General features: G+C 38.3%; 1 protein-coding gene across 1 annotated transcript in view; it reads right to left on the minus strand.

Moving 5' to 3' along the window:
• LOC122805306 (solute carrier family 22 member 6-A-like) overlaps positions 1 to 13474 on the minus strand; it is a 982968-nt gene that overhangs the window by 463524 nt on the left and 505970 nt on the right. Inside the window, exon 6 of the mRNA XM_044075394.1 lies at positions 12584 to 12699. Coding sequence (XP_043931329.1) covers positions 12584 to 12699 — 116 coding nt within the window. The remainder of the gene's footprint in view (positions 1 to 12583; positions 12700 to 13474) is intronic.

Raw genomic sequence — 13474 nt, forward strand, 5'->3', positions numbered from 1 at the left:
TGGATATGGGCATATTGAGAGATGTATATGTACAATGGCTCTGGAAGCCAAATTCTCATGTACAAACACTCATAATAACAATCTGGTTGTCAGAAACATACACGTTATACCCACCGCACATAGTATGATCCCCCATGTAGACTACTTATGCTGAGGCACTTAAACCCTGAATACCTTCCAGAAATTCCACCTACAAAAATTATTCTCAGCAAACCAAAAGGCGTGTAAAAGATGCAACACCTGTCACTGCACAAACAGCCACACCCAGTGGAGCCTCAACTACCCAGGACTCTAGTCATAGGGGACTCCATTGTATAACATACCGATGCCCCACTCACCAGGCTGAGCAAGGAGAAAATATCAGTCAATTGCTTGTCAGGGGCCAGGATCTGCTCCATTACACATTTAGTCAATTCACCATACCACAGGTACCAGTATGATTCAGTCATAGTCCATGTAGGTGCAAATAACCTGAGAATTAGCTCCCTAGACTATATGAAGACAGACATTATGGAGCTCCCAGACTACATGCCACAGGCTGATATGTGCCTAGCATTGAGCATCACTCTACCTTCACCAAGGATGATGCCACAATATGAACAGAAGCTGATTGAGTTTAATAATTGGCTTAGCTTTTGACATAATTCTAAGAGGACACAATATTTGTTAGCATGGAAGGATATAGCTAACAAACTGAGTTCCTTTTAGTCTGCATCTGTCTGTCTAGGCTTTTGAATATTAGTTAAATCATTGTCCTGCCCAGTAGAGTCTTTTTAGTCAATGCCAAACTGACAAAACTTCCAACATAGCAAAATCTACCCAAGGAAATCTGAAGGTGTTACTGCTTAATGCCAGGAATCTAAACAAGAAGCTGCACTCCCTCCAAGCTCTCCTCACCTTGGAGAATGTGGACATCTGTGCAGTTAACTAGATGTGGTTTAAATCCACAGACAGATCCCAGCATTGCAAGGCTTCAGTGCCTTCCACACATTTATTCCAGCAGCTACACAGACATGGACTAAACGTGGAGGTGCCTTTATCTACATCAATACAAAGCATACCTGTACATTGGTTAAACAGGATGATACAATGGAGTTTCTCCACATTCAAATTACCACAGACAAAGACCTATACCATATCCTAGCATGCTATAAGTCACCCTCTATATCCCATTAAACCCACAGCTCATATTTAAACCTATAGGAGACACTCACCATTCAACAAAATACCATATTCATGGGAACTTTAATTATCCTTCTATAAATGGGGAATCCTGCATGACCCCAAATTTGAAGGAGTAAAGATTCCTAGATTTTGTAAGCACAAACACCCTAGACCATTTAGTACTAGACATACAAACATATTGGACACACAGATATTGGGGAATGCTGCTAATCTCATGTCTTCTCTGGTAAGGTCAGATCACAAAGCAGTCTCCTTCAAAATAAGAATTAAATCTGTAACCCCAGCAAACCCTGTAAAAGTTATGAAACTACTCCAAGGCAAAATACATTTTATTAAATTATAACGAGCCAAAATTTTGAGCCCCCTCCAAACTCAAATAAGACAGTAGCCTATGCAGAATTATTCACAGGAGCTCTGTATAGCCATGTCAATGACTGCATAGAGGTTGCTGTGCCTACAACAAGTAGTCCCAAAACTAACTCAAAACAGAAACTAGCCCAGTGAAATCCAAAATCAAACAGGTTATATGCAAAAGAAAAAAAGTAATAGCTAAAATTAGGATGTGTAATACCAAAAAAAGATAAAAACTCTCTTATCAAACTGAATAGACAACTAAGAGGGCTAATTGAGTCCAACAAAGCAAATTGTGAGGTAAATTCAGTGTCCCAGGTCAAGGACCACTGTAGAATAGTGTGTATGTGTTGTAACTTTAAGAAGCATTTCAAGGACAGCACATGCATATAAATAGCAAGCATGTGCTAGCTTCAGTGCCATTTTGAGAGTGTAGCCAGGGAGTGAGCATGTATGAGTCTGATAGCTAGTTAGTTTATATGTTTATCTAAGTTAACGTTATTAAGGCTCATTCCCAAGGTGTTTGTACATAATAAAGCTGCTTGAGCAGAACACACGAATGCTTGTCTGTTTTATCCTGACTGGACAAGTGACAACCACTATAAGGCCTTCATTAGCTATTATGTCTGAAACCTCAAAGCAGCACACAACAGTGTGCTGAACTGTTGGTAAATAGAGTCACATTCATGGACCCAGAAGACATAGCAAATTTTCTGGCTGACAAATTCAGCTCAAACTTTAACCCCCACCCCTAGCTGCTCCCCAGAAAGTGCCATCTCTCCAACTATCAGTAGGGAGGCATTGGATGGAAATACATGGAATTAGGCATAAACCCCTATGTAGCTCATTGGATAGCCAGCTGGCTCTCAGACAAAATCCAAGAAATTAGGATTGAAGAGACCATGTCCACAAAGAGGCCAGTCACCAGTGGAGTCCCCCAGAGCTCTGTACTGTGTTTTCTCCTCCTTGCATCTATTTTTTGGAAATCAAGGCCAATGTTAAAGGCCTCTGGCTTACCAAGTTTGCAGATGATTGCAATCTAGGAACAATCATAGAAACTCCCCCAAAATACTAACATCTTACAGGAAGGTCTAACAAAGACAACTGATTGGTGCCAAAGCGGCTGCTTAAACCTCAATCCTAAGAAATCCATAGTAGCACCTTTTGGGAGGTTGGCCAACCAGGGAAACTACCTCATTGATAAAACACCCCTAAAAGAAGGTACAGCAGTCAAGGAATTGAGGACCCATGAATATGGCAACCTGGCTTTTGACAAACATGTATCTAAGGTCACAAGAAAATCATTCTATATCACTCATCTTATAAATAAGGGCATTGTATATAGGCCTAGGGAAGTCATTGTGCCACTGTACTCAGCCATCATCAGATCCATCAATGAATATAATGCCACATGCATTATGCACCTTTACCAGGCACATGCAACAACTTGAATGTCCACAAAGGTTCCTCACAAAAAGACTACAAGGCATAAACACAGTGTCCTATGCAGATAACCTCAAAGCCATATCTCTGCTGAGAGGTTTTTTATGTCTGGTGTACAAGGCATCCTAATACCCTGCTGTAATGGACTTTTTGCATATCAACAAAATGAATGCCAAAAGAACTACTACATATAATGATGTAAACTTTGTTTGCAACTTAAATAGGACAACTACTGACATACTTAAACATTTAAAGGAACATTGACATTGTAACATACATACATTCTTCACAGTTATAAACAAAATACACTAAAACCAGACAATTGAATCAAAAATTAATAATTAGGTACAACTAAACTGTTAGTTGTGAATGAAAAGTAAAATACATATCTCAGATTTTTGCACTAACTGCTCTTGGACAATCTTGAAAATTACTTCAATTGCAGTTAATAGTGGCTTTCATTATACAAATTAATACATTTTTATTTATTTTTATGGTATGCTAAAAGACAATAAATCTGATGTAGGATTTCCAGAGAGAACTATGGAAGATACCTTAGTCATCCAGAATAATCCAAAAGGAGATATTACAACATAACTACAAATTAAAGTAATACATAGCACTATGTATCCAACTACTGATGAAGCACTTCTTTAAAGAATAATATAGGAATATTCATACTGTGTCCGTGCAAATTCATTTTGTGGCACACAATGAGGTATTATTTAGAATTCCACTATAGTGAATGCCTGATGTACACATACAACTATCTAGTCACCTGGCAAAGGAAATACAAAACTACTATATCCAGTATCACTAATCTAGTGCTATCAATCAATATATAGTAACAGTAGCTAATCATTTCTTACTATGGAATAGAGACATACACAAAAAGTACTTTCCATAAATCATAAAACACTTGTTGTGTCTGCTACATACTTCGCTTACTTCAGACAAACCTGTCCATATGAAGGACATGATCAAGGATACCTTTTAAAGTAAGAGCACATGGTAAAGGAAAAAATATATGTCACATGATAAATATGTTACATCTGTTTGCAGCATATTTTATAAATACATAATTCACAGTCACCTCGCTGACAACACTCTAAAAGTACCTAACCTGAAGTCGTGTCAAAAATATCAGATACAGGACTTCAAAGATGGCTGCACACTGCCAACACTCTAAAAGTACCTAACCTGAAACTGTGTCCAAAACATCAGATACAGAACTTCCAAGATGGCTGCACACTGTTAAGCAGCTTAACTTCAGCTCACCCAGTGTGAAAAAACGAAACTGAGATATTGTCAGCTTGAGGAAAATTCATTTACTGGTAGTACACTGCCCGCTTGCCAGCAAAGAAACAATTTAGAGAACCTAAAAGAAAATCATCTAGAAAAAGTGAAGAGAAAACACTGTATGGGAAAAATCATACAGCTGTTCAGTAAAAGGCAGTTCAAGCTCCAGCTCTGGTAAAAGAGATAGCTTTCAGTAATTTAGAGGAAAATAAGTCAAATATGCTCACAATTTATTAAAATAAATGAAACACTGAAGTATATCAATTCAAATAACAAAAGGCAAGAAGAAATGGAAGAAGCTTTAAACAGCTATTCAGATGGACTGACAAAACTGCAAAAATCAGAGGACAAAATGAAGAGAAGGATGGCTGAATATAAACCTGCTCAGGAAGATTTATTTCAAAAAATGGTAGAGTTAGAGGACAGAGTATGCAGGGAAAATCTGAGATTTTCTGCTGTACTGGAGAACTGAAAGGAACAGGCTGTATTAATTTTATGAGGTAAGTAACTGGACTAGTATTCCACTACAGGATTTGCTAACTGAAAGGACACATAGTGTGTATGCTCCAAAGCTAGCCATAAGAAATCAGCCAAAACCTGTGTTAGTTAAAATGGAAACCTACCAGAAGAAAGAGTCAATCCTAACAAAACTGTAACATCAGGACAAAATATTAAAAATTAGAGACAGTAGACTGTTTATGGAAAATGATCACTCACTGTGTACAAGACAGAAGAGAAGCAAATTTCTCTGAGTAATCAAAGAATGTCGAGAAGCAGATGTGAGATTCAAGCTACTATATCTAGCTGTTTTCAGAATATTTTTTTCCCTGGAGGATCAAAGAATTTTAGGATGCAGAACAGGCTAATGGAAAAAGCTAAAATTTTGCCCAGCAAGGAGTGAGCCATCACACAGAAGTGGACTCTACTTCTCATTCGTCTGATGGAAAGGCTCCTAGAGAGACTTTGCCAGTGAAACCTTTTCCAATGTTCCAAAGGAAAATGCTTGAGAGGCAGGAAAAAGCACAGAAGGTGATTAGAAGAAGAAGGAGTACCTTGGATTGGAACAGGAGTCTGGGGTTCAGAGATGGAAATGAACAGAAACACCAGATACACTGAAATGTGTGAATAAATAATAAACTATAAAGCATCAAGCACATTTGTGAGATATGGCTTTACAAGAAAATGTAGCTGAGAGAGACTGGATTTTTGTTTGCTTTGTTACATTTGTTTGAGGACTGACAGGCATATGCCCCACTTCATGCCATTAATGTTTGGAATGACACTAAAAGGAAAAGAGGGAGAAAGTAGGGAAAATAAATTTTAAGTAAAGCAATTTTTGTTCTTAACAGTGTTTGTAGAAAACATTTTATATTATAAATTGAATGTACTATAGTAAAGCATTTTCAGTGAATATTTTATGTGATAAAGATACTAAAGTAAACAGCTGTTTTTTTTTTCTTCTCTCTCTCTTTTTTTAATTTTAAGAAATGTAGGCATTACAATATAAAAAGAGAAGAAAGGCTGGACAAAAGAATGTTTATGTCACTAGGTTAAAACTGGTGATGTTGGGGGGGGGGTGGGGAGTAAAAGTGCAATTGTAATATATGTAGAATTTAAATGCCTGGATTCATATTCATGCCCTTGGCTTAATTTAATGACAATTTTGTGAATGCAAGTGGGATTTAAAAAATGAGAGACCAGAATGTAATAAATAGTTTTTTAAGCAAATAAATGTTCAGTACCATTTGAGAAATCTGGAACTGAGGGCAGATCTAAAATTTGATCTTATATTTCCATGGAAACAAGCTAATTAAAGGTAAAGGCAATAAATCAAGAAGTCTGAACATTGTTTACTGAGAGAAACATACATTTAAAAGGTACAATGGAAAGCAGATCAATAAAAAATAAAATTTAAAATTATTGTAAGTGAATAAAAGACAGCAAGCAGCATTTCTGGCAACTAAACACATTAATGCATTTGCTAGAACAGTGTATAATTTAGTTTTATTTAAAGATAGTCAGTACACTTATTATCAAGGCTAAAATTTAATGTTTTCTGAAAACATACAAGTTGTTTTTCACATATGGGATGGAAATAAAGACAAAGCAAGAACAGACACCAACTAGTGTAAGTAAAAGCACAGGCTGTAACATGCATCTTAGCATGGCTGACCTGAATTTTAGGTTAGGATCTGCCTGTGTTTGCATCTGCCTGTTTGGGACAATTGTTCCTATCCAGATGATTAAACTTCATTATTTGAAAATGTGCATAGTTTTGTAAGTTTAAGTAAGTAGGTCCTGGGACTGTGTGTTTTTTGAGAGTTTTCATTAAAACAAAAAGTCTTGTAAAATGTGACATAGGCTCAAATGGAAATGACAAGAAACAACTGTATAAAAATTAAGCCTGCCAAACATTAATGGGTGCATGTAACACAGAAGCTGGAAATAGAACCAAAGCCTGTGGTTAGGCTATGATTGAAAAGGGTACTTAAAGGTGATGCTAGTTCCATTTTTTAGCCTGTTTAAAAGACAGCATGGGAAGCTGACTGGTCCCATAGAGGCTGCATTTTTTGCCTCAGACAAGGCTTTGGTAACCTGCTCTTCAGATATGTATGGTGGGGTGATATTTGGGGGAAGGATTGTGATAAGTTCAGAGGGGATAAGGAAGTGACATTTTCACCAAACCTATCCGGTAGCAGGTTTACTATCCCTGTGGCATCAGTGTGCGTGTGAGATACCATTGGTCACTAGTTCTATACATGCTTGGGTTCTACCTTTTAGGCTATGTACATAGCTGTAAAAGGCCTTATGGTTATCCCTGGCTGTGCTTGCTAAGTTTTTTTCAAAGATGCCCTTGAAGGATTTGGCAAGTTGTTTTATTTGTCTGTTGAGGCTGAGGAGGATGCTTTACCATTGTTGGGTCCTCACCTTTGTTTTCTTGGAGAGCAACCTTTTGCTTTATTGTAAAGTTTGTTGATGCTGGATGTCCACCATGGCAGTTTGTTTTTACTTGGGACTCTGGACTTGATTCTTTCTGATACAGCTGAGTCTATAAACTTATGCAAGTGATTGTACAGGGCTTTAGTGCAAGCATTGGTGTAGGTATCACTTCCAGCTGGGTTTGGGTCTTGGAATGCATTTATACCTTCACCTAGGAGAATATAGTTTGCCTTAGTGAAGTTTTTTAGTCTGGGTTCACCCTTTGTGAGTTCTGGTGGTAGTGCCAGCTCAAATGTGACTGATTTGTGGTCAGACTTAACTAATGAGGGTCTGACAGTTGCAGCAGTGCATCTATTTGACATGCTAGTGAGGACCAGATCTAGTATGTTTGTTCCTGTTGTCAGAGTATGAAAAATTTGCTCCAGGGCATTTGAGTTAACAAAGTCAAGAAATGTTTGCACTAGCGAGTCTGAGCTAGCATAGGTTTCCCAGTTAATGCTGGGCTAATTGAAATCCCCCATAACCAGATTCTTTGGTAATATTTGGATTGTTTCCAGTTTGGTCAAGTGGGCTTCATGTACATCATGACCCATGGAGGGGGATCTATAACTGGCTATGACATAAATAGGGGTCTTACCCGCTGTAACCTGAACTTGGAGTAACTCCATGGAGTTGTCCAGTCTAACTAGACAGGAGGTGAATTTATCTCTGATATAGATATAAACACTGCCTCCTTTGGTTCTCACATGTTCAGTTTGTGGTCTGAAGGTGTGGAAGGCATTGGGGCCTTGCAAGACCAGGGTACTCACCGAGGCCTTGAACCAGGTTTCTGTGACTGCATAGACATCTACATCTTCCAGTGGCAGAAGTGCTTACAGTGTTGCAGTTTTTGGTTTAAGCTCCTAGCGTTTAGCAGCATGAGCCTTATTTTGTTACGATTGTCAAATTTCACATCTGTAAGTTTGTTTTTGAGACATTGCCTAAAAAAGGCACTATGGGGGAGGCAAGAACCTTTGCTAGCAGCCGAAAGCCTAGAGGTGCCAGGTGCAGACTGTCTCTGGCAAAGCAGTGAGGTTTGTCGAGTATAGCTTCCCAGGCTGGCAGGAACAGGATCCCATTTGAATGATGCCAAAAACTAATCCAATTATTGAAATCAATATTTTTTTGTTTATACTGTGGCATCATTCTAGATGAGGGTAGTATTATTTTCAAGGCTAGGGACATACCTGCCTGGGACACATACTCTTAGAGCTCAATCATGTCTCTCTTCATGTAGTCCAGTGAGGTACATCTCAGGTCATTCACTCCAACATGAACTATGACAGAGACATAATGGTACTTGTTGCTGAGAGACCTGAGTGCATGCATGATCTGATGTATCCTGGCACTGGACAGGCAGCTGACTGTGACTTTCTCCTTGTCCAGCCTGATGAGTGCGACATCCATGTGTCTTACTTCTGAGTCTCCAATGACAAGAGAATTTGGTTTTTGAGTGTTACACCTTATGGGCTTGGTAGGTGAGACACTGGTGTTACTACATCTCATGGGTGCTGTATTAGTTGTAGCAGTCTTGTGCTTTGGAGATGTCTGGTATTTCAGTAATTTTTCTTAGAGAACCTCCGTTCAGTCGATTTTTGTGTTCAATGCATACTATGTGTATGAGTAGGGGTACATTGCTCATGTGTAGTGGTGGGTGTGTTGACAACCTCTTCCATGTTACTGTTTTGAGTATGAGAGAGCATGGATTCAAGATTCTTGGTGTAGAATCATCTCTTGCACTCTGTACTAGAGTGAGTTATTAGTAGAGGGTTGTTGGTGTACATGAGGCAATTGCTACACTGCCTCAAGTGACCCAAGTGAACAAGGTTGGCAGGTGAAACAAAGGTGGTCCAACTGTCCATAATAGTGGGTAGAAGACTGGTATCACTAAGGGGGGCTTTTCAGGATTGATCAAGGAGGAGCTCAGTGGATGGATATTTCGGCCTGTTTGTTTTTTTTTTTTTTTTTTGCTGATGGTTTAATAGGTCACAGCTTACTAGCAGTATTTCTTAGACCAGGAAAGTACTATAGATGAGGGCTACACTAATGTACTACAGCTGTATCTAAGGGAAAAATTGTTGCATTTATCTGTCCTACTATGGAGCACAATTATGCAGTAATGTGTGCAAACAAGCAGAAACCTGCTCAAATGCAGGGCTTAAATACCAGAAGCTAAAAACTTGAAAAAAATTTAAAAAGATTCAAAACGACCAAATTGTGAGCCACTAGAAAATGTTTAAAACAGCAGAAAATCAGCAAGGAAACTCTAAAGAATGTGTTAAACAACTAACAGATTAGTTATTTTTTACACTGCTTGATGGGAAAACCAGAAGTAGCAGAACAGTTTGCTTTGCAGCAGTGAAAATATCAGCAAATACTTAACAAACAGTGAAAATAGCAAAAAGGGCTTTGTAAACAATAAAACAGCAATTAAGTGCAATTTAACGGGCGCAGTGTAGGCTCCGCGGTTCAATCCTCAGCTGGGGTGCCTTCTGTGCGGAGTCTGCATGTCCTCCCTGTGGTTGCGTGGGTTTCCTCCGGGTGCTCCGGTTTCCTCCCACATCCCAAAGACATGCTGTAGGTGGATTCGATACTCTAAATTGGCCCTAGGTGTGAGTGCGTGTGTGTGCCTTCTGTGAAAGGTTGGGTGCTAGGCTGGCAACCCGACACCGTAAAACTCCACTGCCAATCATGAGCGGAAATGTGATCCGCTGTGGCGACCCCTAACCAGGAAAAGCTGAAAGAAGAAGAAGAAGTAAGGCATGCAATTGCAGTGTAACAGTGTAATTTAGTACACAGTATATAAATACAGTATTAAAGTAGGCGACAGGCAATACAAAGTGCAGTAAATAGTACAAATAGGCAAAAAATGGGCAACTTATGTTTTTTGGGAAGCTCAGAAGCCTCTAGTCATCTAGTATCTCAGCTCAGAATTGTGGCTGATAGCCCACTTCAGTTCAGCTCAGTGCAAACAAAAATATAGGCAAGATACAAGCAGTGAGAATGTGATTAGTCCCTTTAGTGGTTAGGTGGGCGTTCAAAAGACATGCGTAAATGGGCATGCCTTCATTGAAGGTTGAACGTCGAGCTGGCACCTCGCCGTTCATGAAAATCTACTGCCAATCATTAGCAGACCGGAGTTCCACTGTGGCGATCCCTAACTGGGAAAAGTCGAAAGACAAACAAGTTTTAAATACAGATCAGGCATATTTTTATCAACAAGAGGAGAAGTCCAAGAGAGTAATTAATAAAGAGTTGAAAAATTTTATCTGGAAGGCAACAGGGCAAGGGTCAAGTGGGATAAGTCAATCTTTCTAATAGAACACATTAGTTTAGGAATACCTAATTTGAAGAGATATTTTAAAGTCAGACAGTTAATGATCATATACATAATACAAGTAGAAAGCTATAGTTCAAAGTGGAAAAGATGATGATAAAGCAATGGGGGAAATTCAAGAAATCAGGAGAGAGTGGAATTTTAGATGCAGATCCTTAAGGAGAATAACAACAGCCATGGAAAATATATTTATATATAAAGTAGCAGAGAGTTTTTTAATAACTAAGCCAATGCAAGAATGGTATTTTAATCGTTTATTGTGTGGCTAGATAAAACCATAGCACCATTGTTCACTATGAGCCAGACCATTAAAGTAAAAACAAGATTGCAATGTACAGTTTAATAGTCATCCATGGTGTAGACTTTCAGCAATAATTATACAGTCTGTTATGTACAATTTCTCTTACTAAACATAAAATAGCATGATTAATGTTTATACATGCCCATGCAATAAGTACTATAGCTAGGTATTGAGAGATAGATACAGTGAAGATAAGAAAATAATGTGCAAGCTAGGTAAGACCAGTAAGAAGGCAGAAGAGAGAAAAGGGTATAGGGGACTGCACCACTATTGTAAAACAGGGAGAAGCAAGGGAGAATGAGTTAGAGTAAGTGAGTGATCAATCAGTGTGGTCATTTTTTTGTATCAATTTGGCTCCTACTGCTGCTGACCATCAAGCCTCCCCTTGATTATATACTACCCTGTCTACACAGTTAAGAAGGTACTTTGTGCCTTTATTACTTGTCATTCTGTTAAAATGTTTCTTTATTTTGAGTTAGCATCACTTCTGGTGGTGATGTGAGAACTTGCATCACTGCAAATGCTGTGACTGACTCCTTGCCAATCCAAGCATAATCCTGTACATACACTGACAAGGGCTCCCATCACTGGCTTGAGTGGACACATCTAACTCTTTCCCAGTAGCTGCTTAGCACATCATAATGAACATCACCTTTCCAGCCAAGGCCCTGTCAGTAGAGTATCAGCATATGTCATAATAACACTGAGGTATAGAGTAGAACATTATTAGAATATGCATAAATCTTAAGTCAAGTAGCACTGATTTCCCCATGAAATAGCCTTGTCTAAAATGCAATACAGTGTGGGGTGTCAGGACATCAAAAGGTCTGCAGACAATTACTTTCTTATACTTATGAGACTCTTTGCACCTCAGTAAAATGTAGTATAAAACTGCTGTTTTAGTTTTACCAAATGTGCTTATTTGTGTTGACTTACAGATTCCAGGGCCATGTCTCACCATACTCATATATTAAGACTGACCACAGTTGCATGTTTGAAACTGATCTATTTGATTTTGTACTTTAGCTTGGTAGGCATAATCCTTGTCTCCTAACATGGAAGCAGTGACAACAACTTTGGAAACCCAAAAAGAAAGTTTTTCCTCAACATAAATTACTTTTTTTTTAGCATTCAGATTCTAAAGGCACAGATTAGTGTTTTAGTTGTACTTTAGTAAAGTACAGTTGTTTAAAAATGTTTACGATTATACTGTGTGAGAAATATACATCAAGTAACAGGAGTATCACCTTTCAAGTTTCAAACTTCAAGTTTCTGATTAAGACACAATTCACATCTGCTTTTATGAGAAAGAAGTGAGCCACAAAGTTATACAGCCCATATCAAGTTAGTTTTAACACAGTATAGCAGCCCTGGAACATTACTAGAGTTTATTATGTTTACAGGTTTAAAAATAAAGGCAGAGAACTACTTGTACATTGGAATTTTTAATTAATAAGACATGGTATCAGTGGATACCATGACAGACATCAACAACAGGTACACGTGCTTATAGATTGTTCCTTAACAACTAATCATTTATGTTGCATTATAATGGCTTCAACTTTAATCTTGGTACATTTATGCCAGATGTCCACTTTTGCAATAAATGTTTTATTCTTTATTTTTTCTTTTTGGCTTTTCTAATGATTACCTAATTGCATTTGACTGAAATATTGAAATCCTCTTACCATGCAAATGCAAGACAGATGGAAATGTGGCGCATAGCAGGTGTATGGAACAGACTGATGACAGGCAATGTTGATTTTGCAGCCAAAATCTCTCTCTGCATTTCTGATTCCAAGAGCTAGAAAGCAACAGTTCTTTATTAAGCAATAGCCATCCTGGCAAGATCTCATAAAGATTACGGTATAGCACAACATTTTGTAGAAACAGTGCTAAAATCAAAAAGACAGAAAGTTTTACTACTGATGGTGCACAGTGACTAATGCACTTACAAAATATATTCTGCTGTACAACTTGCTCTTCAGATTTCTGCTTGTTGACAATGTTGATATCTACACAACCTTGCTTTGCTTAATAAAAATCACTTTCACCTATGTCTTCCTTTTCAGCTACTGCCCTTTAACCTCATCACATGTCACCCCTGCTCTACATATGTTCCTCTCAAAAAATCTGTTCAAAGCCAAAAAGTAATGAGGGACAAAGGACCAAATAAGTAACAGTTTAATATTGCTTGTATATACTTAGAAAGTTGGTAGAGTAACACATTTTGCATTAGCATGCATTTTCTGAAGGATATGAAGTCTGGAACAGACCAAAGTATGAAGCTAGGGACATTCCCCAAAGTCAGGGGCAGTTGAGAGCTATGCCTGCATGTTACTCAAATTCCATACATAACGTCTCTTGTCTGAGAGCAGGCTGAGAGCAGGTATTTTGGAATCAGGTCCCCATAGTATGTTTGTTTACAGATAGACCTCATACTGAACTCACTTACACTAAGAGTAGGTCTTTCAGAATCATGGCAGACTTACACTGAGAGCAACTCTTTTGGAATCTGGCCCTTGATTTCATGAATGTCATACCACTGAGACACCTGTTAGTTGTTTTTAATTACTTCT

The sequence above is a fragment of the Protopterus annectens genome, chromosome 6.part1 (assembly GCF_019279795.1).
Source record: "Protopterus annectens isolate FY-2018-M chromosome 6.part1, PAN1.0, whole genome shotgun sequence".
In the NCBI taxonomy this organism is placed as follows: Eukaryota; Metazoa; Chordata; order Ceratodontiformes; family Protopteridae; genus Protopterus; species Protopterus annectens.